At 39.3% G+C, this 27,886-nt stretch overlaps 1 protein-coding gene across 1 annotated transcript; it reads left to right on the forward strand.

Moving 5' to 3' along the window:
• Nucleotides 1–27,886, forward strand: LOC306980644 (uncharacterized protein; the record flags this gene model as incomplete). The annotated part of the gene is made up of 5 exons (XM_079580072.1): nucleotides 1–31; nucleotides 3,068–3,370; nucleotides 27,001–27,267; nucleotides 27,557–27,706; nucleotides 27,809–27,886. The coding sequence occupies 5 exons, from the start codon at nucleotides 1–3 to the stop codon at nucleotides 27,871–27,873; spliced, it is 816 nt and encodes a 271-aa protein (XP_079436198.1). The 3' UTR covers nucleotides 27,874–27,886.

Raw genomic sequence — 27,886 nt, forward strand, 5'->3', positions numbered from 1 at the left:
ATGCAGCCGACTCCTCTCTCTCTGCTGCTGCGTAAGTATTTTTATTATCTGATATTATCTTGTGTTTATGTTTGACTTTGTTCAGGTATTACATTTACTTGTGTCTTACTTTTACACAACAGTTTATTTTTGCGCCGCAGTTTTCACACCTTTAGTCGCGGCGACATCCTGTGTGACAAGAGAGTTTGAAAACACTTTGGTTTCAAAAGAACTTGGGCTGTGAAAGTGAATTAAAAGCACCAAACTGGATTCGAACCGGTATTAAATCTAACTTTCTTGGAAAATATTCACATTTCTTGATAAGTTTCGTTGAAAACGTTTGCCGGAAATAGAGAAATCGTAGCTCGACGGACATTTGGCTTCAAAGTTTCCTGTTGTGTCAAATTTACTTTATAACTTTTTCTGTTTAAATGTTTTCATATCCTAAAGGGAAACGCTTCAGGCAAAACTCAGCTTGTTTCAATTTCCAGGTTTTGGATCAAATTCTTCTCTATAAAACAAACTTTCACCTGGAAACAAACAAACAAAGGTGCCTAATCTTCACAGTGACGTGTGATTATTGCACTGACCAGGGAATGAAAAAGCATTAAAAGTCATTGAATAAACTGTGACAGGAAAACTAAGACACTGCTCAACATGTTTTACTGTGTAAGCTAAAACACCAACAGGATGATCTGAGGCTGTGGCCGTTTGGGCTGAAATGAACCAAGTCTTTCAAATCCACACGACACAAGTTGTCATCTTTTTTATCCCCGAATACCGACCATATAAGACGTTTGCAAAAACAGCGCCCCCAGGCTCCCATTGAGGACATTACATTTAACCCGATTCAGAAACGACTTCATTGTACGTAGTGTCTCTGACCAACTGCGACGCAAAGAAATGAATCACAAATTTGCCAGTCCCAGATCTTCAGCCCTGCCACACCTGTGGAGGAACAGGTCGTCCAGCTGTGCCAAAGGCTCTCCAAGCGCGCTCTGCGCTATTACGCATCACCTCGCCAACCGCAGCAGCGTCACAGTTCAGCACTCTCATATTATATTATATTATATTATATTATTACTCACAACAACAGCGACACTAAAGCATTGCTCACCATTGATGTGAGTCCTTCTTCTCCTCCACATGCGTCACTGCCAGCTCCATATCTCTCCTGTCACTTCCATCTCTGTCCTCAAACGTCCTCGTGTCTCAGACTCCGTGTCACCCGTGTGTCCGGTTGTCCGGTGACCGCGGTGAGCCTCGGATCCGCGCCGGGATCCAGTGCACACAACGCGGGGAAACTCCTCTCGTCACCCCGGCAGAGTCAGGCCTCGCTCCTGCTGTTTTCCACAAAGTCCTGCGTCTCTTTCAAAGTTCCTCTAGAGCACGTGCTGCCAAATGTCCTGATGAAACTGAGGTCGTTCATTTCTCCGCAGTTTCGTCATTTAAAGATAAAACATATAAAACATTACAGCTGTGTTTAGCTCGCGGGTTTTTTAACTACATTTGACGGACACACGCTCCGTCCAATGAAAACACGTGTATCAGCCAGAGGGCGTTTGGGCAGGTGAGCCTGCGCTCTGATTGGCTGAAGGGTCAGCTACGTCATAATGCTTGTCATATCCAGTGGTGTTTCTTAATAATAATAATTATCATCATTATATTATAAACAATCTGAAATACAGTTGGTCAGAGACACTACGTACAATAAAGTCGTTTCTGAATCGGGTTAAATGTAATGTCCTCAATGAGAGCCTGGGGGCGCCGTTTCAGGAGACGTCTTATATGGTCGGAATTCAGGGATAAAACAAACGACCATGTGTAGTTTCCTGTTGGAGGACAGTCTTGTTTCGTTGAACTCTGTTTGATGAAACGTTTGCACATTTTAAAGGTACACTGCGCAACATTTTGGACGATACTGATGCAGCAAAACAAAAACCTGCTCCTAATGACCAGCTCAACACAGAAACTGCTGTTAGTGCTTTGTGTAATAAAAGAGTGGATTTGGATGAAAAACAAACCTGTTTAATTTTGTCACATCTCCATGGAGACGAGCTGAAGACGCACTCACTCCCAGTAAAGTTTACAGTCATATCTTAGGAGGGGTGAGCCTCATAAATGTCTGTTTGTACATTTGAGAGGTACTTTTCAATGATGAAAATATCTGTCATAAAATAAAAGCTTACATTTCAGTTTTATTTAATGGATAAAATTCTGCACGGTGTGGCTTTAAGCATTTTCCTACTTAATGTTCCAAACTCGGACTGAACGATACAGTATATAGATTTTTTAATATGTAATTCCTAACCTGATGTATTGAGTTTGGAATTTCAAATAACAAGGTTTTTGAATTTTTAACTTGCATCTAGTCCCTTTAAACCTAAACAAAATCTAAAATCCCTCTGAAAAAGTCTTCGTGACTAATGTGTAAACCAGAAATTCAAACCTGGCACAGTCCAGTTTGTTGCCAAAATTTGGAGCATTTTTACACTGCAAAAAATAAATATCAAGCATTGGCTTAAATGACTTGAATTGAGGAAATGTATTTTGTTTTGAGCTGTTTCCACTCGTTGATTTTTTTCCCCTGATTTGACCAAGAATATTTTGCTTTTTTGATGGCGTTTCAGATGTTCTAATTTAATCCTGCCACTGGGTTAAGACCAATTTTCTTACCACATTGCCAAAGAAAATTGCCTGAAATAAATTAACCTCTCAGAACAAGTGAAATAACCTTGATCAAACACCCAACTTCATCTTAGCTTGTCAAAACAACTCAAATATTTGGATTATTATGCTCAAACTGAGACATTTAAACTAATCTAGATTTTTTTTTTTTTTTTGCAGTGTAGGTATAAAACTCCTTATTTTTATATGAAAACAGGAAATGACAGAAAACTTTCAATACATTTTTTCCTCATATTTATGTCCGTAATGTTCAGCAAAAGTTTCAAACATATATCTCTACATTTAAAAAGTTTCCCTATTCACCTGCAGTCTCGCATATTGACATAGTAAGGTTTAAAAATATAGCGTTTAATCTGCTCCTCGGTCTGAACTGAACTGAACTCTCCCCCTTCCCTCTCAGCTCTCTCCATCCTCTCCTCCGTCCTCCCCCCGTCCTCCTCCATCCTGGTGTCTCCGCTCCAGCCCGGGTACCGCCTGTACGACTCGGTCCGCCTGAGCTGCGAGGACCAGGGCGGCCCCGGCGTGTGGAAGGTGAAGCGCAGCACCCGGTCCTCCGGCGTCCAGGCCTGTCGCTCCGGGTGGGGGTTCCAGGAGCCCGAGGGCGCCTGCGTCATCTGGCCCATCTACCCCTCGGACGTGGGCTCGTACTGGTGCGAGTCAGAGAGCGAGGAGCGCGGCCCGACCTTCAACATCACCATCGTCGGTAAGAACGAGACTTGAGAGCGTGGCTTTGGGGACGTTAACAAATACACTGATATAAAAGAAAAAGGTCACATGCTCTAATATCTGGCTATCTTTAGCTTTTCACGCTGTTTGTTTCAAAAAGCTTCAGCAAAATGATCCAGTGCTGCATCACTTTTCACTAGGATCTTGTATTGATGATGGGAGAGTGCGACCACAGCGCAAGGCCTTCCCCAGCACATCCCAAAGATTCCCAATAGGATTAACCTCCAGTTCGACTTCACCCAAATCCAAAAGTGTCTTGGAAAAAGTGTGAAAGCAACGTCAAAATTGAGACGTATTGTCTTTTTTTTTTTTTTTTCTTCATTTTTGCTGAATTATTAAAAATAATTATAAAAAGAAATTAAGATTTTGGGAGGAGATCAATGCAATTCTTTTATGTCTCGCCTTGTGACATGATACAGCCATGTGGATGTTTGCATATCTGTGTCTAAACATATCTGTATGTGTATGTGTATATGTATATGTCTGTATGTATGTGTGTATGTATGTGTAATTAATTTTCTTTTTTACTTAATTTTATCGATGGAATTGATTTTTTTTTTCTTTTCTCTTTTTGACTTCTTCATTTATCATCAACATTTTTTATTATTTTTTTTTTCACTGGGTGTGGAATTATTATTTTTTTTAATATTGTGTGATTTCTGACCTGCTAATTATGACACAATAAAGTAGAAAAAAAGAGAGAGAGAGACGAAAAAGTGCCAAAAATGTCACAAAAAATTGACAAAAAACGTCACAAAAAAATTACGAAAATTGACAAAAATTTGATAAAAATGAGACAAAAAATGACAAAAAATTGACGCAAAAATGACAAAAAAAATGACAAAAATGTGATTAAAAAATGGACAAAAAATGACAAAAAATTGAAGGAAAAATAAAACAAATGTGACGAAAAAGTGAGGAAAATGCAAGAAAAAAAATCTTTTTGTAGGTCTTAGCTTTCAAATGAGGTGTTACACTGGCCTATTTGCTGGGTTTCAGGTTCTAGAGTGTGATTTCGCCGGACCCAGTGGGGGCGGAGCCAGTTTAAAAAAAAAAAGTATAAATTACAAAAAAGATCATAATATCAGTCACCTGGGTCCATGACCGAAAATGTCATTAAAAACAAAACATTTTTTCCTCTATCTAATATTATAGGCCACTGTGATGTCACCTGATAGGCTGTGAGCTCCAGTCGAGAAGCTTTCAATTTGGGTAAAGTCGAACTGGAGAGAATGTGCTTGAATATGGTGGAAGCTAAGAGACTCTTTCACAATGTGAGCCTGATGAATCCTGCCGTTGTCATCTTGGAATACGCCTGTGCCATCATGGAAGAAGAAATCCACTGAGGGAAAAACCTGATCATTCAGGATGTTCAGGTCAACAGCTGATCTCATTCTCTGGGCTCATAGTGTTTCTGAATCTTAGAACACCTGCAGAAGCCCCAGATCCGAGGAGTTAGTGTAACCTTTGACCCGCCCACGTGCTGATGTCACAGAGTGGTCCCGCCTCTTTCAGTCCCATCTCCTCTTCTCGCTTCCTTTGCCTTTTCCCGCTCTCATAAACACTCTCCTCTTTCATCCTGCCGTTTCAGCCACACCCCTCCTTCACACCACCTCCTCCTCCGCCGCAGCAGCAGAGCCATCAGCCTCCTCAGCCTCTCCATCTCCTCCTCCCGCTGTAGTTAAAGGTAGGGTATGTAGCTTCATGTTGAAAAGGAATGTTTATGACAAAAACTACATACCCTGCCTTTAAACAGACTGAGGATCGTGTGATGTATAAGAAGAGAAAATATAACGAGATTTTCCTTTGTTTCAGGAAACTCCACCATCAGCCCTGAGTTTACAGAATCCGTGACCGATGGAGTGACCGTCAAAGGTGAGATCTTTCCTTTGATTAACCCCTTAACTCCCACCTGAACCGAGCACATTTTCTCCAATTTGGCTTTTACCCCCAGTCCAAAAGCTTCTGGAAAAAAGCTGTGAAAATAGCAACAAAACAGACGAAAACAATGATGGAAATGTGACAAAAAGTGAGAAAACTTTGACAAAAAAGTGACGAAAAATGTCCCAAAAAAATGTCCCAAAAAAATGTACAAAAATTTGACCAAAAAATGATGAAAAAGTGCCAAAAATGTCAGAAAAAATTGACGAAAAATGTCACAAAAAATGGACGAAAATTGACAAAAATGTGATACAAAATTGACAAAAAATGACACAAAAAAATGACAAAAATGTGGTTAAAAAAATTGAAAAAAATGAAAAAAAATTGATGAAAAAGTGCCAAAAATGTCACAAAAAATTGTCAAAAAATGTCAACAAAAAAATGACGAAAATTGACAAAAATTTGACAAAAAAATTTGACAAAAAAAATGACAAAAGAAATTGACTAAAAATGACACAAAAAATGACACAAAAAATGACACAAAAAATGACACAAAAAATGACACAAAAAATGACAAAACATTTACAAAAAGTGACAAAAAATTGACGGAAAACATGACAAAAAAATGACAAAAATGTGATAAAAAAGATGACAAAAAATAACACAAAATGACAAAAATTGATGAAAAAGTGCCAAAAATGTCACAAAAAATTGACAAAAAATGTCACAAAAAATTGACGAAGATTGACAAAAAATTGATAAAAATTTGACAAAAAATTTGACAAAAAATTTGACAAAAATTGGACAAAAAAATTGACCAAAAAATTGACAAAAAAATGACATAAAAAATGACGACAAAATGACAAAAGTGTGACAAAAAGTGACAAAAAATGGACGGAAAAATAACAAAAAAAATGACAAAAATGTGGAAAAAAATGAAAAAAAAAGAAGAAATTTTTTTTTAAAAATGAGTTGAATACCCCCCCCCAAAAAAATGATGGGAAAAAAAATCTGACGACGTGAGGAAAAAGATCCATTTAGATGAGTTTTGTAGATCTTAGCTTTCAAATGAGGCGTTATACTGGCCTACAGGATTTGGGTAAAGCTGAACTGGAGAAAATGCTCTCAGTTCAGGAGGTTTTAACTTCAGAAGACTAAGTCAACGGGTTTTTCTTTTCAACCAACATTGTTTTCCCTCCAAAAACCCCCTCCAGAGTTTCATTTATCAGTTTGACGTCATGTTTAGTCATTTTTCTCACTTTGTGGTGACGACATCCGCACTTCAAGGAGACGCCACATTTTACAGTATTGACCTGAGCAAGAGGTTTTTTTAATATATAAATAAATATAGAAATCCAAAATCCTCTCTGAGCAAATCTCTGTTACTCCGTGGTTTCCAAAGTGGGGGTTGCAAGATGATTTTGAGACTATGTTTTTTTTTAATGTATTTTTGATTGATAACGGCATATTTGAGTGATTTTAGGCCAGATTTTTAATGTTTTGCACCTTAAGTTATTACAAAAGCTGATTACATTTAACATAAAGTAGTCCAGAGTTTTTTGCTGAGGGATTTTTGGGGTCGCGGCCTGAAAACGGCTGAATATAAGCCTATATGGCTGTGCACATGTTGATTAATGTGCACTGTCCCAATTCAAATAAAGATAAAAAAAAAAAAAAAACCTGGCCTAAAGTCAAACACATTTAAACCTGGCTCTGTCCATTATTCAGGTGGATATTGGCAACACTGGTCATTTTTAAGCATAAAAGATTTTATTTTTAAATGAAAACATTGACAGAAAGAAAAGTTACAATGGACAAGAATGAAGCTGGTTAATCATAATTTTACACAAGCCTTTTTCTGGTGGACTATGGACATTAGATTAGATTTTTATCTTCGACCGAGGTAGAAATTCAGCTTTGGCTTATCGTCATGACACATAAAAACACAAGACAAGGACAATACAAATATGCCCAGAAGAAAAACACATTGGAAAAAGAAACATAGGAAAATAAAACAGAAAAAATATCAGATTGTGTTCAGGTCAATGCTTCATTCAGAATTCTCACAGCACAAGCGACAAAAGACTTCTTAAAGGGACTATATGGTGTTTAAAAATGTTAAATTTATGTATTTTCACCAAAACTGCCTCTAAAATCCTGCACTGTCACTCAGAAAGGTGTTCCTTCGGGTCTGAAGTGCCGTCATGCACGAGCTTAACATAGAGGCTGCTGATACACGTATGACCTGAGGTGGCAGTAGTGAGTATAACATGACCAACTTGCATCTAGCCCCTTTAAACACAGCCTTTTTACCCAGTGGGGCTCTGTATCGCCTCCTAGAGTTTAGGAACTCAAACTGAGGGTTCAGAGGGTGAGCGGAACGTATTTAAAAGACACAAGTAAACTCAAAATCAGGTCCATATGGAGGTTTTGATACAGCAAATAAAAAGGGAAAAACTGGGATTCGAAGCTGGGATTAGCATGTAGCCTGAAGCTAACATTAGCATCACGGTTAGCATTACTGAGGGACTGTTGAATCACATTGCTCCTCTTCATGTCTCTGTATCTTTATTAAGTAGAAAATATAATCATAATTCTGCATTTCTTAAAGGGGCTAGAAGCAAGTTGGCCATTTTATACTCACTACTGCCACCTCAGGCCATATGTGTAACTGCCCTCTATATTATTTTAGAGGCAGATGTGGTGAACAAGTCTAAGCTCATTCACATTAGGACATAGGGGGAGGAAAATACATAATTTTAACATTTTAAAACTCCCTATAGTCCCTTTAAAGCAGATTTGGATTAATGGGTGAACGAGTCGTCCTTTTCCCGTTGTGGTTTCCCTCTGGCAGCTTCAAACATGATCATTTATGGGCGATTCTGTATCTACACATTTGCCTTATGCCTTTAATCTGTAACACAATTTTAAAAGTGCCTTTCTCTATATCGCCTTCTAGATCATTTCACCTTGTTGTTTGCCCCACGTTATCTTCACCTTTTTTTTCTTCCTCTTCAGATCCGGTGCCGTCTTCCTCCTCCGGTTCTCCGTCATTGCTGCGAGTGCTGTGCCACGTGGTCGTGAGCGCCCCCTACCTGGTGTCCACGGTGCTGCTCGGGCTCATTTACAGAGACCGGCGGAAAGGTAGAACTCTCTCTGTGTTTGCACGAGTCAGGGCGAGCCGTGAATCTGTTAATCTGTTAATCTGTTACAAAGCTTGAACCATCACAGAAGCACGTCGCTGAAGTGTTTGGCAAATCTCTCTAATCTCCCCAAACAAAGAGCAAAGTCCAGACTGATCCAGAAGGAGATCAAACACAGACAAGTTCAAACTGGTGTTTTCACTCTCCTGGATATAGAAAAGTGAAGTGAAACCTCGTTTAACCTCTTACCACCCGCCTGAACCAAATGCATTCTGTCCTCTTTGGCCATTATATAGGTCTGTGTAACACCTCATTTGAAAGCTAAGACCCACAAAACTGATCTTTTTCCTCGTGTTGTTGCTGTGTTGTGTCACCTTTTTAATGTTTTTTTTTGGTCACATTTTTGTAATTTTTTTTGCTGAATTTTTGTTGAATTTTTGTTGAATTTTTGTTACATTTTTGTTACATTTTTGTTGAATTTTTGTTGAATTTTTGTTGAATTTTTGTCACTTTTTGGTTGAGTTTTTATCACATTTTTGTCACATTTTTGTTGAATTTTTGTCACATTTTTGTCACATTTTCGTTGAATGTTTGTCATATTTTTGTTGAATTTTTGTCCCTTTTTTGTTGAGTTTTTATCACATTTTTGTTGAATTTTTGTCACTTTTTTGTTTGAGTTTTTGTCACATTTTTGTTGAATTCTTGTCACTTTTTTGTTGAATTTCTGTCACATTTTTGTTGCGTTTACATCCTTGTTTTCTTCTCATTTTTTGTGGCTATTTTGGTGTTTTTCCCCAAGAAGCGTTTTGATTAGGGTAAAGCCAAACTGGAGAAAATGGGATCGGTTCACGTGGGAGTTAAGAGGTTAAGTTGAAGGAAATATTCAAACATGTTCTGATTGTTTCCACTGTTTTGAGCGACAGATAAATTGTGATGAAATGTTGTTTTTCAGCCGCTCGGGTCGACGGTGAAAGACGAGGAGGCCATGACGTGGTGATGGAGGTCGTGGTTTGAGCGGACCCGATGTTTGTTCTTTGTTTTCTGGAGAGTTTCTCCGTCTTCTCTCGTTGATCTTCGTGGCACCTGTTGTTGTGGCTTTTGCGCTGACACGGTCTGTAATTTCTCTGAACGTGGGCTGTGCCTGTGGTTTGACTCTCGCCCGGATGCAAACACTTCAAATGACCTGAATTCACTTTTTGCCCAATCTGCGCTTTTTTTTATCACATTTAGATGAGTTTCCAACCACAGACTCTCAGACTCTGGACCTCACAGAGAGATGAGCATGATGATGAGTGACTTACTGCTAGCTTCAGATAATGTTTAAGAGTTAATAAAATTCCTATTACACAATGTGGTGTTGATTTTTGTGACAAGGTGGACCTTTGTATTGTTCAAGCCAAATCAAACTTTATTCATAAAGTGCTTTTCATGCTTAAACATAAAAGATTAAAGGAACAGGCCACTGTTTTTATATAATGAGATATGTTCTTATCTGAGCTTAGACGAGTTCATGTGTGCCTGTCTGATCTTCACGCGTCTCCTCAGTCACGTAAACACGGCACAGACGGCGTTAGCATTTAGCCTCTCCTCCTCTATAGCTCCAAACCAGGTGAAGATAGAAGCTCCCAAGCTCTTCCACGTTTTCCCTATTTAAATATGGTTACGTGACGTGTTAAACGATAAAGTATAATTACACAAAATTAAACAATGTGGATTTTCTAAGCGGATTAAAGGAGGAACTATATTGTAAGGCGTAATAATACCAGGAATACTTCGACATCCGCGCAGTAATATCTTCACTTTACTGTGCGGATGTCGAACTACTCCTGGTATTATTACAAGGTAAAAACATACCTCAGTATGTGAAAACTATTCCTTTAAAAGCAATGACACAAAGGCTACAAATTAAAAACAGGTAAAACTAGGCTAACATGTAATGAAATAGCACGAGATTAAAAAAAGAGTGAAGCTAAAGAAATAAATTATTGTATAATACTAAGACAGAGAATTCATGTAAATAAATATTAGGTCAAAGCTAAGGTGGGCTGTAATATTGGAAAGTCTTTTTGTTGACTTTAGGAATAACCAGGAGACCCCTGCTGGAGGAGCGAAGGGGCCGTGAAGGTTCATGAGGTAAAAGCAGTTCTGAAAGACCATTAAGACATTTAAAAAACATTAAAGGGGGGGTATTATGCAAAATCGACATTTTCAAACTTTACATCATGTTATTCTGTCATTCCCTCATTAAAAACATGCCTGAAGTGTTGCCTTGGCACATTCACGTATTTTTGAGTAATCTGTAAAAACTCTGATGGCAGCCATTTTAGGGATAGGTTTGCCTGAGTCCTCCTAGGAACGCCCCCACCTCCTGGAGACGCCTCCGAGCTTTCATCACCAGCCGAGTAACCAACCACTGCTCCTCAGCAGAACCCCCTCCCCACTGATGCCACAGACAGCGTGTGGAGGGGGCGTGTCGGAAAGAGTCAGAGGTTCTTAAAGAGACAGAGGCCTATTTCAAGACATTCACTACAATTTTATACAAGGCAGTTATTCTAATTTACTGCATTTACAGACCAACAGAAGGTTTCGTCATCATTGTAGTGTGATAACGACTGGTGCTGTGTGATTGAAAAAAGCATAATACCCCCTCTTTAAGATGTTGATCCTGAAACACACGGGAGCCAATGCAGAGACTCTAAAACCATTTCAGACGTTCATGTTATTTTGTGATTTGCGGTTCGAAGACAGCAAGTTATATTTTAATGTTAATCTGAAAAGTCTATCTAAACTAAGTCTTGTATAAGTTCAGCAGTTAACCTCTCAATCCCCACCTGAACCGAGTACATTTTCTCTAGTTTGGCTTTACCCAAATCTAAAAGAAAACGAGGATAAAAACGCAACAAAAGCATCAGAACGTGACCCAAAAATGCCACAAAATGTGTCAAAAAAGCGATGAAAGGGCTGCAAACAAAAACTCAACACAAAGGAGGCAAAACTGTGACGAAAACGGCATAAGTCACGACAACAACACAAGGAAAAATGTCTGTTTTGATCAGTTCTGTAGGTCTTAGCTTTCAAATGAGGCACTGGTCTACAGGCTGTTAAACTCTAAAGCTTCTAGATTTGGGTAAAGTCGAACTGGAGAAAATGCACTCGGTTAAGGCGGGGCTTATGAGGTTAATATTTCAGACTCATCTGCACCATGAGTTGAATCTGGATTTTAAGTATAGAGTCTGTCGCCCGAGAATCTTTATACAATGAAAACACAAAGGCAGAACATTTGAATATATATTATTTATAATTATTATTTGTCTTCTTAAAAAAGTAGGGATTTTAAAAGCCCTCATTAAAAAATAGAAATCATTGACATCACTTGGAGGGACACAGTTGTACAAAAAAATATACAAAGACAGACATAAACAAACACTCTCAGGACGGTTTGGCACAAAAGAGCTTCAGTGTTTTTATTGAGCTGCCCTGTTAATATTTGACCTGAGCTTCAGAGAGCACTGTACGCTTTGTAAATATTTGATAAGTCCGGCCGAGCTGCGTCCCAAGATTCTGTCACGATTACAGGAATGGAAATGTTTTCGAGATGATCAGAATGAGCTTCACAGATAAAGAGCTGCCAGATTTTGTGGCTAAAACTAGTTAGAAATGAACATAAAAAGGGACTTTCTTTCATTTCATAATCCCAGCACATGAGCTTTACTCCTAATAAGGGTCAATCGTTGAAGCTCGGTCCTTAGCTTTCAAACGAGGAATGGATCATAAAGTGAAATTTGTGCCGCGTGTGTCGACACAAGTTCACATGTTTGTAGTTTGTAGTATTCCCTTTAAATGCAGCACAAAATCACACAATAACAGTTTCCTACTTCACAGATTTCCAACTCTACTCAGTGCAACATGGCTCTACTCAGCTTTGGATTATTCCGACTTGGTGCGCCATGTACCAGGCGGCGTTTTAGAACCGCTTCCCCTGGTCAAAAGGCAAAGTCGTTCCTACACAATGAAAAAAAAACAACATAAAAGTATAACTCTCTCAGATATTTGTTCTCAACTGGTGTGGCCCCGGGACCCAACATTTAGCTGCAATGACAAGTCCTGCCTCACGGGTTCCACATGTTGATATGTGGAACCATCAGCCTTTTACTGCTTAGCAAAACGTAAGGAAAGAAATCTGAAGCAGGACAGAACTGTGGTCTGGGATTGGATACGTGGGACATGGGACACAGGGCTCAAAACTGGGACTGTGCCGGGTAAACTAGGTTGTTCGGTCACCCTAGTTTTAACCAAAACCTGCACAATAGTTATAGTTTGACAGGTTGCTGCTATAAACAGTGTGAGTGCTGTTGCCTCCACAAACGGAGCTCCTTGGGTCCTTTCTGACAGGTCCCAGATATAATCCAAATGCAGAGTCGATACCGTCCAGTCACACCAGCTGCATTAACATTGGCTAGTTTTTTTTGGGTGTTTTTCATTTTTCTTTTTGCCACCGCGACTCACCGAGTTGAGAACCACTGCTCTGAGAGAATAAAGACAGTACTCCTTAAAGGGACTATAAGGAGTTTAAAAATGTTAAAATTAAGTATTTTCCTCCCCCTACATGTTCCAGCCATGTCCTAATGTGTAGAATGAGCTCAGACCTGTTCACCACAACTGCCTCTAAAATCCTGTACGGTCACTCAAAAATGTATCACTTCGGCCCGAATTGCCGTCATGCACGAGCTTAATATAGAAGGTGCAGTTACATATATGGCCAGAGGTGGCAGTAGTGAGTATAAAATGGCGAACTTGCTTCCAGCCCCTTTAATGTTCCCTGCACCACAGCTTGAGAACCGCTTGCATTGTGACGTCGAAGGCCACAGTATCGTCCTCATCTCGCCTCCCTCATATTTTTCAAGTGCATTTCAGAAGCAGCACCTCTTTGACAGACACTTCCAAATCTAAGGCACATTTTACAGGAAGCTTCTCACATACTGTATCGAGGAGTGTTGTCAGACACAGAAAACACAGGTTCACATTTGGTATTTACATGTTTTCCCAACAAGAGCCGACAGTTTAATACTGGGGTGGGGGCAGGTCTGAACCGTTAATGCAGTTTTCTGTTCATGCTGATAGAAAAGACTGAACTCTGCAGTCGGCTAAAGTTCTGTCAGGGCATCTGAATTCACGCGATTTTGTCTTTTCAATAAAATGACAGATTTTGCTGCCTGGATCCTTGAATGCTTTGGCACACATGTCTTTTACTCCTCTTTATTCTTGTTCTCATGGAATAAAAGGACGTTTTTTTGTCAACTGCCTTAAACTGACAGTCTTTAAGATTTCAAAGTGAGGAGAGAGTGAGAGTGAAATTAAACAAGCAAGTTCCTGGATGAGAAAGCCACTCCTAGTTCACACAACAAGGGGAGCATTAACTTTTCAGAAAATTCTCACAGTGTGCAAACAACAAATTACACACTCTAATGCTTTGTAAAAGTATAACCGAAAACCTACACTTCCTCCATCGCTGGGCGGGCCTTCGCCAAAAGAAAATACAAATTTCATTTACTTTTTAGCCATGAGGTGGCAGAACACACACCGTTTTAAACAGTGTGGGGTTATATAAGACAAAAACAATTAAGTGGGAACCGCAGATAATACTCTAATATCATCAGATACAGTTTATCAGTAGAAAAAAGTTGCCCCAAAACACTCGCCCCAAAATTCTATTAAACTGTAGGCTCTTTTAACAATCGGAAATCACGTGAATGCAACCTTTTGTCCTACAGTCGGTTGTTTTCTTCTGTGTCGTCCGTGGTGGAAACTTGTTGGAGACCTGTGTTTCAAAATATAATCATAAAAAAATTAGACAATGACACATAAAAAACACAACATATTTTGCCATAGTTTTCTTGCGATCAGTGATGGTCATGGGAACAAAAACAACATAATAACTTCAGCCAGTTTTACATGATGTAGTAAAAGAGTTGAGTGTGAACTGTATCAAATCTTTGCCAATAATATTATAATGACTGATGTAATTGAGATTATTCGTGGCGGCAATGGTATTGTAAAGTAATTAGAGTCATCAGGTTCAAATGGAGTTAAAGGAATAGGCCACAGTTTTTCCATACTGAGATATGTTCTTACCTGAGCTTTGACGAGTTCTTTAGGACCTGTCTGATCTTCACCCGTGCCTTTAGTCACGTAAACACAGCGCAGACGGCGTTAGCATTTAGCCTCTCCCTCTCTCCTCTATAGCTCCAAAACAGGTCAAGATAGAAGCTACCAAGCTCTTCCACGTATTCCCTATTTAAATATGGTTACGTGAAGTGTTCCACTACAAAGTATAATTACACAAAATTAAACAACGTGGATTTTCTAAGCGGATAAAAGGGGGAACTATAATGTAAGGCGTAATAATACCAGGAGTAGTTTGGCATCCGCACAGTAAAGTGAAGATTACTGCACGGATTTCAAACTACTCCTGGTATTATTACGCCTTACAATATAGTTCCCCCTTTTATCCGCTTAGAAAATCCACATTGTTTAATTTTGTGTAATTGTACTTTGTAGTGGAACACTTCACGTAACCATATTTAAATAGGGAAAACGTGGAAGAGCTTGGTAGCTTCTATCTTGACCTGTTTTGGAGCTATAGAGGAGAGAGGGAGAGGCTAAATGCTAACGCCGTCTGCGCTGTGTTTACATGACTGAAGGCACGGGGGAAGATCAGACAGGTCCTATAGAACTCGTTAAAGCTAAGGTAAGAACATATCTCAGTATGGAAAAACGGTGGCCTCTTCCTTCAAAAAAACAAGGAAATTGGGATAATATTTATGCCAAATTTAGTCAATATCATTAAGCAATATCTTTTCTTTGCAGCCTGAAGGGGGCGTAACAAGAGTGTCAGTTGTGCTCGTAAATCTAAACTGTCCAGGATGCTACTTTCTTTTTTTCTTCTTCCCACTGATTGGTCAGATTCATGGTCACGCCTGAAAGACGCTTCACTATCCTCAAAGTTAGGGTCAGTTTGGATTCGTTTAAACTGGTATCGTCCTGTGGAGGCGACGTCATGGTTGGAGCTCCACTGCTAGTGTCGGAGACTGGCCAATCACGGAGCGGCTGTCGAGTGTTGCTGACGAAGCTTTTCGGATGAGAGGCGAAACCTGCTGCACTTCAACTACTGAGAAGATACTCAAGAACCGCCATTGACTGAGAGCTGACACTTTGAAATGAAATGTGATGAGATTTTTTGCATTTGCTGCATTAAAAATGTGGTGTTATGGCTTTAAAATGGACTGTAGAAATCCTGCTTTTATATTCAAAATGTAAAACTATATAAAAATACCATTAATTACATAACTTTAGTGTCCTAACGTAATAATTCAGTCATCTGACTTACCTTTTTGACAAGGTAATTGTTTTTTCTTGTAGCAAACCAAGACAGTCCAGACCAATCCAAGCAATCCTATCAGCCCTAGAGCTCCCGCAACTGCTCCGCCGATTATGCCTGCAGTATGACCTGTAACATCGACAAGAAAGAAAAGAAAGTCTCATATAAATAATATACAAAATCATTTTCTATGTAACTCAACTACGACAAATGTATTTAGGGATTTAGTTTGCTTCGTGCCACATTTGATTATCTCACTTTGTCTTGTATAATTTAGTATTTCTGGATGTGATGATTTCAGCTTTAAAGTGATAACCTTCATCATCCAGCTTTATTTATCCAACCACACCCCACAACCCGCAGAGCAACAACAGACACTGCAGCAGCACATGAACAAATACAAACAAAACTTCACAAGATTCAACAGTAGGTAGTTCTGCATAACAAGTTGTCAGGGCACTTTTCTGAAGGAACCCTCCCGCCTCTTGCAATGATATTTTCAGTCAAATATAAATATTAATATAACCAATGTTGATCCGTTGTTATCAGATCAGTGGTTCCCAAACGTATTTCCTTAAAGCCCCCGCACATATTATGTATCAAAACCAACCCCATCTCTACATTAAAACGTAATACAGGAACACATTTACAATCTCGCATTACTCCTGCAGTGTAAAATGCATTTATCTTCAGAACAGTTCACTATAGAATATAACAATTTAATCATTTATAGCAAGAATACAATAATAAGCTTTTTTATTCTAATCTCTTAACACCTACATTTTCTCCAGTTTGGCTTTACCCAAATCTAAAAACAAAAAAATGGCAAAAGAAAAAACAGAAAATCACAATGAAAAAAACAACAAAACCACGACTAAAGAGTGATGGAAAAGAAAGAACCAATCAATAAGAAAGCCACGAAAGAGCAACAAAAAGGTGACAAACATGGGATGAAAAGGTGACCAAAACCCAACAAAAAACTATGAAAACACTATGGTCTTAGCTTTCAAATGAGGCTGTAAGCTCTAGTCGTGAAGCTTTTAGATTTGGGTTAAACTGAACTGGAGAAAATGTCAAAAAGAAAAGTAAAGTATAAGGAATGGGCCTAATGTCCATATTTCATAATAAATGATAGAGTGACACAGACAATCCGAGGTACAGGCTCACGTGTCCTACTGTGGGACGTCAACATTTGGAACGTGTGATTGGGCGGCACGAGTGTCGATCATACGGCTGATAATGTTACTTTCTCTTAATCAAACATCAAGGCAAAACTAGGACATGTATATTTTGCGGGAAGTTGGCATCATTTTCACATGAACAGCTTTAGTGAAAGTCATTTTGAAGAGAAATTCTGTACGTCTGAGAACTTTGAAATACTCGGCTCGTTCTGTTGTGTGCACTGCAGTGTGTCATTCTAATATACTTGCAATCGGAAATAACCCACGTACTTGTACCAAAATACGTGCTGTGATATAATGCGAGATTGTAGTGCTTCGAGGATGTTTTAATGTTGATCAAAAATAAAAAATATTTACCAATGAGCATTTCTTTCAAACAAATAAGAGTGTTTAATGCACTTGTAGTCATATTTGATGTTTTTTTCCTAATTAATATAATGACCTGACCTGAACCACCTGCAGCGTCTCGCTTTAACATTGAATTGATCAGGTTCCAACGCAACCCTCGAGAACAAAACCCCGTCACCTTTTTCTTTCTCATGTTTTTTTCTCTCTCTCTTTCATTACTTCATTATTATAATTTTAGGTTATTTGTCTGTTTCTTTTAATATGTTTGTGGATTTCACTTTACTTTCTAAACCAAAAATAAAAACTTGACCAGGTGCGTAAGAGAAGGCACTGGGTGCCAGCGATGTTTTCTTCTTTTTTATAAGCCAAAAACCAACAAAAAGTCACACGAGGCTCAAAGTTTTGCTACCTTTACCTGGGTCATCAGTTGGTTTCACTGTGGACGGTGTTTCTGAAAACAAATAAACACAGTGAGCGAACCAACAACTTCTAATGATTTACATGTAGGAAAAAGGCTCATTTCCATCTGTCGTCATTTTTTCAAGTCTTTCTCAGTACAGGGCATGGTTTAACCATCCACTGATGCAAAATTAATGTCAGTGCTGTGTTGGGCCGCTTAAAACAACATGTGTTTTTCAATCCAGGTGAGCCATGCACCAGCGAATACTTGAGATCAGTAAGGAAGCTTTAAGGCAGAGGTGGGAGGACTAAATCCCAGGGTCAAATGTGGTCTGTTTGCCCTCCCATCCCTCTGCAAACATGACCAACCCCAGATGTGCTCGAGTGAACGACACAGATGTTTTCAGGGTTTTCAGTGTGTAGCTGATGCTAATTTGTGGCTTTCTTGTATAGTCTATTTCTGAGAATGATACTTGTTATATGCTCTAAAGCGGGACAGCCCTGGCCCCCTGCCTCACTTGGCCTGACCCACAGACGTGGTAAAACGTTAAAACAGTGAATATATGTATCATTGCATGTCAACATGTCACCAGCGCCTCTTGGCCAAGTCTCCCTCAGAAAATAGATTTATCTCAAGGGACTTCCTGGTTAAATAAATAAAACAAATCAGTCAAAGTCATGTAAGAAACAACACCATAACGTGATCTCAGAACGTGGCAGCTTCCTACAGTGAGAACTAAGAACCTCTGCTTTTCATACAAGCTTTGCTTTATAATACTGCTGTTTTAATGTATTCCATACCTGTGGATTGTCTTCTTTTGCCATCTGAGGACCCACTGTTCACTGTCAACAAAAACATTTAATCGTTTAATCATAATCAAAATCATAATAGTCACAATAATTGTTGAGAATCAGCACTGCATGATGTAAATTGGCCTGCACAAGAGTCTCCAAAAGGAAGGTGTGTGAAAGGTCATCAGTTCAGGCCTTGAAAACGTCTGTTTCGGGTCCCTGCATATGTCCAGATTGTAATGTCTATAAGCATTATTATTACTAAATATGATGAAAGCTAAGGCAGCCCAACTGCAGCAAACTTGGACCAATGAACAAACTGTACTCTGTTAACATGAATAATGTAACGATATGTGTTTGTAAGAGTATAAAACGTTATGTCAGGCTAAAACTGGGAAACTTTGGGAGGTTTTATAGCCATTACATCTTGAGTTTTGGAGTTGTTGGGGCAGAGTTCATGGGACTTTGATTATTCTGAGCAATGATGGGTCGGTTGTGAACGAGTCGGTGCAAAGAGCAGGCTCTTGCAAGCTGTTTTTTTTCATTGTTGTTTTAATACTTGTTTGTTTATTAAGCTCTGCACTACACTCGCCTCTCATAGAAAAAAAAGAGAAAGATAGAGGGAAAGGAAAAAGAATGGCACCATCGAGGAGAGAAGGGGAGAGAAAGGAGGTGAGCAGCCCGTGTGTTAGGAGTGAACCTGCTGTTAACACAAAATCCAGATCTCTACTGATGTAATCCATCAGTGTAGTCTGTGCATCTCTAGCTTTAAGTCACTTTGATTTGAGAAAAATCAGCCTCATATATTAGGTTTTTACAAATAGATAGAGTTACGCTGGGTTTGTGGAGTTAAAAGTATATGCGATGTGTTGTAATGTTTGCCTTTTCCACTCATGTGTATGAGCGCATTACAAAAGCAACAGCAGCAGTATACAGGAGTCCAGGCTAAACCTCCCTCTCAGTGCCTGGTGCAGCTCACAGACTGGAGCAGGATCAGGGCGGAGCCGACACAGGCAGCAGAGGGGCTGGAGAGAAACACTCAGGATTCTAACTGTTCATAAAATAGTCCATATGAAACTAATACCAGCTTTAAAAGTGACATTTTCATTTCTTTCTTAATTAGCCATAGTTGTTCTTTTGAGCAGGGATTAGTCGAAAGGTTCATTTGACAAGCCATGGATCAAAAACTCTGCTAAATTTATACTGTACTGTATTTGCAAATAAAAACATGAAGAACCGTTTGGGAGCCGAAAGAGCCGGCTCGTTTTGGTGAACTGATCCAAATGATCCAGTTCACCAAAAAGAGCCAAAAATCCCATCAGTAATTCTGAGTTAGTCAGAGATGTTCTATTTGTCTAAAGCATTTTGTCCTGAAATGATTATTGAAGCCTTTTAATAAACCTTTAGCGTGTCCTCACACATTTTCCATAAATGTTTTCTGATAAATAAAAAACATGCATCTCTTACCAACAAGTTTGACAGTGCCAATTACTGGAGGTGGTGGTGATGGTGTGTCTTTGTCTTTCCAGATGGTCACTAGACAAGTGTAGTTCCCCTCGTCATTTATAGAGATGTTTAATATTGTGAGTGAGATGTCTCCGATGCTCAAACCATCCACGTGGAGTTTTGTTCTGTTTTTGAAATGGTCGTCTTGTTCCTCATGGGCATCCGCACCGTTCGATCTGACATGCACTATTTTTGTACCCTGTTGCCATTGGAAAAGCCACTTTACAGCTTCACCAGACAAGTCCTCTGGAGGCTTTACGTGACAGGTCAAGTTAACGTCGCTGCTCACAGACGTCTCCACAAGCACAGGGTCACATGTCACAATAAAATCTGCGGAGAGAAATACATTCATGTCAGTCCTCTCCAAATGAACTGGGAGAAATCTCAGACAATACCTCGGTTGAAAGCTTAGATTCTTTACAATTGAAAAGGTTGAGCCACACAAAGTACTGATGAAATGTTTGACCTTCCAAGTACCACCAGGTTCAGAGCAGGATAAAATCAGGCCCACACCAGGTCTGAAAAGAGCCTAAAATAAAGCTACATGGGGTTTAAACCATGTCTTGAAAGCATTATAACAACCCATATTTGGATCGATTTCTAACTAAATTGAATATCTTTGTCTGAAAACGTGAAGAGGTTCACGGCCGCACTAAAAACAGTAAAAAAAAAAAAAACAGTGATTCCTGCCAGACAAAGCTTCGGGACCTGCCAATCACGATTTAAACTAATAATCCCTGTTTCAGTCAGTTTGTTGAATAACAAAATACAGCAATTCTCACACAGCTATGTTGACTCGAGATTTTACCAAACAATTTATAAACAGTACTTTTTTCCGATACCTATACGAATATATTTGTCATCCAGAGCCAGAAAACAGAACAATAATGTGTGGAAGATCTGCAAATCTGCAATATCAGGTTCATCTCCAATGTTAAGAAAATAGTTCCTTGTGTTTCCTGTGACAAAAAACATCATGTCGACCTAAAGTACATGTACTTCTATTTCTAATACAGTTTGATGGTATTTTCATGAAATATCAGGAGTTTCACATAATGTCATGTTCTGTTTCTCATCATTTATGTCACAGCTGAAACATGAATACAAACAATTACTCACAGACAGTACTCAAGTACTTTTAGGTAGGTGGATAGTACTCAGTTACATGTGGCCAAGTAAAATGAAAAATACTTTTTTACTTCTGCTTGAGTAACAAGTATCTGAGCAAAAAATAACAGTAAAATTCACTGTGAATAAAGCAAAAAATCTTGACGTAAAATAGATGTGTTTTGAATTTTTCTTACTTAAATGTTTCCTTTTTATGTTTCTATAGGATTTTATTTGAAATATTGGCATTTTTATTTCCATGATCACATGTTTTGTTTCTCATTAATCTGACTTTTACAACTCTTTTACAAACAACCTTTTATGCGTTTGCTAGAGTATTTATTTGGGTTGCTACTTTTTACTGGTGCTCGTAAAATTATTTCAAAGTCACGTTACGATTACTTAATATTTTGGCGACTCTCCCTGTAAATGAAGAAAAACAGGAAGTGTAAACAGGTATAGCCACAAATACATTTGGCCACCTGGCTATTGGACAATATCATAAGTGCTATTGGCCCACCAGCCCCACAGGACTCACTACAGGACTCACTAAAGGACTCAATAAGCCAGAGTGTCTAAACTTTCAACATGAATCGACCTCATTTACGCGTGAGTCGTCTTTGATCGCGGCTCTCTCTCTCTCCCATTATCTCTCCCATTATCTCCCTCCACACTCCGCTCTCTCTCTCTCCGCAAACTTCAAGACTTTGATAAGACACTCTCACCTTGTGCGTCGGCCTGGAGGAAAAATGTCGCCGCAAGGAACGAATAAAAAACGAGTAAAAAACGCCACATTGTCGCGTTATTGGAGCCTCTGTCTGCGGTCACGGTGGTTATGGCGAAGCGTATCGACTAAATGACACAATTACTTTCACTTTTACTTCTTTATATGCTGCGTAATTGACCGTGCAGCTCAGATTACAATCCAAGACGTTTGGTTTCCAACAACAAAAAGTAAAGTTGGATGGATTTGTTAAAGTGATATGTCCCTAAAAAAAAAAGAAAAAAAAGTTGCCTGTATTTAAAATCTATTGCGATTATGATAAATCACGTGTTTCCTAACTTTAAAATGATATGAAACGAGATTTATTTACTACAAGCGGAGACTGCCATCTAGTGGTTATTGCATGAAAGAGAGCGCAGAGAAGTGGGAAGAGAAAAGCTCCAACTCCAGACTCCAGTTACAGTAACATTGAGAGACCAACAGGCCCGGTTAGTCATGAGGCCGCCCTCCTGTGGACCCACCACCTGCAGGAGGAGCCATAAGGGGCTGGTGCAATGTGATTTGGGCAACTCCAACAGCTGCCCCCACGACCCGGCCCGGGAACGGACAAGTAGAAGAAGAAGAAAGAAGAAGAAGAAAAAGAAGAAGGAAGAAAAAGAAGAAGGAAGAAAAAGAAGGAAGAAAAAGAAGAAGGAAAAGAAAAAAAGAAAAAAAAGAAAAAAAAGAAAAAATAAGAAAAAAAAAGAAAAAAAGAAAAAGAAGAAAAAGAAGAAAAAGAAAAAGAAAAAGAAGAAGAAGAAGAAGAAGAAGAAGAAGAAGAAGAAGATGATGGATGGATGGATGGATGGATGGATGGATGGATGGATGGATTACATTTTTACCCATCAAAAACCGTGCCAAGATATTTGTAAGAAGTCACAATTTCCACATTTTCATTGTGTACAACGCTCTCAGACACAGGAACCTTTTTTCCTTCTGTCTTTTGTCTTAGCAACATCACAACACCTTTCATGAATAAAGGTAGAGTTTGCTCTGTATCATTGACACAAAGTCATGCTACATGGGCTGTGATGATTATGATTATGATGATGATGATGATGATGATGATGATGATGATTATGATGATGATGATGATGATGATAATGATGAATAACAGTAATACTAACATGGTAATAAATAAGGCATAGGAAAAACAATATATACACTTGTTATAAAGTGTAACATACTGTGATTGTTGACTTAATGTAATGCATTGTTGCATTTGTTGTAAATATGTAACAAACTTAACTCAATTGTTTAGTAAGACAAAAACAACTAAACATTGTTATTGTTGCAACCATATTATTATTTAACCCCTTAACTCCCGCCTGAACCGAGCACATTTTCTCCAGTTTGGCTTTACCCCAATCCAAAAGCTTCTGGAAAAAAGCTGTGAAAATAGCAACAAAACTGAGACGAAAACAATGATGAAGATGTGACAAAAAAGTGAGAAAACTTAGACGAAAAGGTGAAAATTTATGGTAAATGGTAAATGGTCTTAACTTATATAGTGCTTTTCCACCTACATTAGGCACTCAAAGCACTTTACAGCAAGGATCCAGTCACCCATTCATACTCTCATTCATACACCAATGTACACAGACACTGGGTTACAAAAATGTGACAAAAAAAGACAAAAAATGACAAAAAATGTGACAAAAAAATGACAAAAAAATGACAAAAAATGTGACTAAAAATGACAAAAAAAAATGACAAAAAAATGACAAAAAAATGACAAAAAAATGACAAAAAAGTTGCCAAAAAGAAAAAAAAAGATGGAATGATGACATGAGGAAAAAGATCCATTTAGATGAGTTTTGTAGATCTCAGCTTTCAAACACTGGCCTACTGGATTGGGGTAAAGCTGAACTGGAGAAAATGCTCTCGGTTCAGGCGGGAGTTAAGAGGTTAATTGAATAGGGGGTGGGAGTTAATAAGCTTGTCTTCTTCCCACTCCGTTTCGAGCTAGAATGCTATTTTTTATTATTATTGTTTTTCTCAATCAATCAATCAGGTGCTCTTCAGGCTTAAAGGGCTGAAAATGTGTTCAAGGCTGTAAACACACTGCGGAACATCACCATCAGTACAAAACATGCCCCTAATGTTTGTTTGTAGATTTATGAGGGATTTTCCATGATTAGAATGCAGTATCTGTCATAAAACAAATGCTCGTATTTTAATTCGGTGGTGGTGGTGTGGCTTTAATTTTGATTATAGTTTTAGTCGCACTAAACCTTATGTGATGAATTAATCGTAATTAATCGAAAAAAGTCCCGGTGTACAATCGAAACAGACGGCTTGTCGAGTTGCACTACTTCTAGGTCAGACAAGTATCGAGTCATTTTACATTCAGCCATCGAGTTCCGCTTTTTTAGCAAATAACATGATTTCATAAATGTTACTGTCGAATTAGGCAGTCTATTCTACATGTAATTAGTAAATGATGTAGCTGCTAAAACAATTTGCCTTTAAATACCTGTCTGTTGAAAAAATAGGCTTTAAAAACAAAAAAAAGTACAAGTTTTGTCAATAATCAGAAAGCATGAGCGTTTAAATGTAATAAAAGTTGCTGAGGAAAGAGTCGACTGCTCTTTAGTTACGTAGTATTATGCAAGACAAAGTTTACCAGCTGTTCATAACTCGTTTTGAATGAGTGAACGGAGGAACCTGCACTCTGGAATCTGAGGACTGGACGGTCTGTGATCTTGGCCCGTCTGCTGAGGGATCCTTCGGCCCTGGGTCTCTATAGCCTGTCCGTCCATGGGAGTGGATCTCTCCCTCTGTGGTTTTCCCCAAGGTTTCTCTTTTCTCCTGCCGGGTTTTTGAGTTTTTCCTTGCCGTGCTGGAGAGTCTAAGGACGGGGGACGCCCACGCCGCTCGTCGCCACCTTTGGACATTATATTTGCCGTTATATTTACCTGAACTTTTAATTGTCATATTTATTGCTCTGTTTTATTGCCTTCATGTTCGGTGCAGCTGTGAGGCGACTTCTGTTGTGATATTGGGCTACACAAAACCATTACACTTGAAACTTGAAACTTGAATGAGAGACAAAGACATGTGCGCATGCGCGTTGATACTGTCAGTGCAGCTTGACAAAGAAGTGCATCTCGACGTTACACCGGCCCTAGAAGCCTTATACTTATTAGTATTGTTATAATAGTTGAGTGAAGTAGTTGCACAGAGTCCGCCCTGAACAGTTAAAAGCCAAGACTTCGCAACACAACTTGAGTTGCTGAAATCAGTCCGAAGTGTGGCCCTCAGATCAGTCTAAATGCAGATGTAGTTTGTATGTTTCAGATTGTTTTGTTCTGTTGTGGGTGTTATGAGAGGTACGTTTCCTCAACATTTCTATAGAAATCAGGATGTGGCTAAAGTCACTCTGCAGCTTCACACGGCGATGGCAGCCGCTTTAGTCTGCGCAGTGGCAGGTAAATATGACTTTATGACTTTATTTGAACTTTTCTCACAATATCTAAGGTTGTACAGAACCCTTTAGATTGTGCTGAAAATCAACTTATTATTTTAAGTCTGGTTTTATGTTGTTGTTTTTTCATTCTGCTTTTATTTAGTTTAGCTTTATTTCAAAACTCAGGGCTGCACACTTGACCAAAATTCAATAATGCAGTTATTGATATAATGGTCGACTAGTTGCAAATTGCAGATCACAAGACTGCACTTAGTTAAGACAATGCACATGAGTTAAAAAAAAATAAAAAAAATATTTTTTCATCTGGAAACTAGGTATTTTATGTGAAAAAAACAAACTGCATTGATTTGTTGCAACAAAATCTACAGAATGGTTAAAGTCAGGATTAAATGGCTTTATTTATCATTTTGAATCTGTGTCTTTTAATAAATGTAGTTCTTGCAAAAATAAATAAATGGAAAAACGGTTAAAATGTCGCCATGTTTTTTGGTCCAAACCTCAAGAAATAAGGCAAGAAACTAGATCCAAATTCAAATCTGAAAATACTGTTGCAAAACTGGGAGATTTGGTGTCTGTAGGTGCACGTTATGTAGAGATTTGTTGTGAAAGGACTAAAACAAGTCTTAAGTGTTGTATTTCTCACTGGGACAATAAAGTATTTATACCTGTTTAACTAAAAGTGAAAAGTACGGCAGACATTGATCTATCTGATGGTTCTTCACAGCCGCCCTGAGCCTCTCCACCAACAGATCGCAGTTTTTCATCAACGATGGCTTCAGGATCACCTGCCCACCCGGCTGGAGTGTTTACAGGAGCACCAGGTCCCAGCCCAGCCCCCACTTGTGTGCCCCGCCCTGGGGTAAACCTCAGGACGCGGGCTGCAGAGTGGGCCCCATGCAGAGGACTTACACCGGGAGCTACTGGTGCCAGGACAAGGACAAGGAGGAGTGCACGACCACTGCGTTCAACATCACTGTCTCCAGTGAGAACTCAGCCTGTAGTGAACTTACTGTATATTCAAAACCTGTTCAGAATCACAATCTGCAGACCCTGGCACGTTCATGTTACTCAAATAACACACACACAAGCTCACAAAGACACTAAGTACAGATTATATACTATACTACAGTCAGGACTAACTGTTCTGATCTGTTGTTGCTGCTGTTGGTCAGTTTAGTTTCAGCAACACTTTGAGCCCAAAGAATGAGATTATCCTGAGACTATCCTGAATGACCAGGTTATTCCATCAGTGGATTTCTTGTTCTCTGACGCCACAGGCATATTCCAGGATAGTAATGCCAGGATTCATGGGGCACATTGAGAAAGAGTGGATCAGGGAGCATGAGACGGATCGGCCGTCAAAGAGTCCAGATCTGAAGCCCATTGAGAATCTTTGGGATGTGCTGGAGAGGGCTTTGTGCACTGGTCACACTCTCCCATCTGTGCACTACAGCGGGTGACTTTTTTGTGACAGCAGTTTAACTATAATTATTATATGAGCTATACTTGCTGTCACTTTTATATTCATCTCCCACCACATAATGTTAAGTTTGACCAGTTTATTAAGAATTGCTTGCATTTTCATGTTCTAGACTCTATACAGTCATAGAGACTCTTAAGAAGGTTGTGGGTTAAACTCCTGATGCATTTTACATTCCTGACTTGTCGATATTTCCCAGACAGACCGGTGATCCTGAAGAGCCCGTTTTTCCCGGTGGAGGAGGGTCAGGATGTGACTCTGAGCTGCTCCTACAGAGCGGAGGAACAACACAGACCAACGTCCGACTTTGTGGCCGCCTTCTACAGAAATGGTGAATATAAGGGGAATTTTCCTGGAGGCAAAATGGTGCTCTCCCCCGTGTCCAAGGCTCACGAGGGGATGTACATGTGTGTGCACCCGACTAAGGAGCAGTCTCTGGGGAGTCAGCTCATCGTGCTGCACAAAGGTTTGACTTCTTTTTTTTAAAACTTATTTCAAACATGCAAACAACTCAAAATGACCAAAACTGGCTGCCCTCTGCTTACTGTATTTCCCATGTATTAACATTGCCTGTAATGCGTAAACTGACACTATGGGGTGATGTAGCGACTAAATGAATCCTGATGAGTGATTAGTGAAAAGACTCATGTGTATAGTTCTTTTTTTCTTTTCAGATTATTTGTAAAACTGACATTGATGTATTTAAGACGTCTCTCTTTGTGTGTGTGAAACTGGAATGCTTTTGTGATCGACAGAGCGACCCTCCACCATCGCCACACCCACGTCTCCTCCTCCTCAGCCGAAGAGTATCTCTCTCCTCAGAATCCTGATCTTCGTCTTCCTGTTCATCCTCTACACCGCCATCCTCTGCATCGGCCTCTGCATCTACCGCACATGGGCCCGAGGTACGCCTGACTCTCATCAGGACGTTTGTAAAAGTCGCCTCTCTCACTTAAGGATCGCTGATACGGACGGAATTTATAACAAGCTTTATTTTGACTCTGCAGCTCAAGCCGAGGAGAAGAAGCAGGAGCTGGAGCGCGTGTCTCTACGGAGAGTCAGAAGACCATGAATGCAACTGCAGC

This window comes from Gobius niger, assembly GCF_951799975.1.
Source record: "Gobius niger genome assembly, chromosome: 21".
Lineage (NCBI taxonomy): Eukaryota > Metazoa > Chordata > Actinopteri > Gobiiformes > Gobiidae > Gobius > Gobius niger.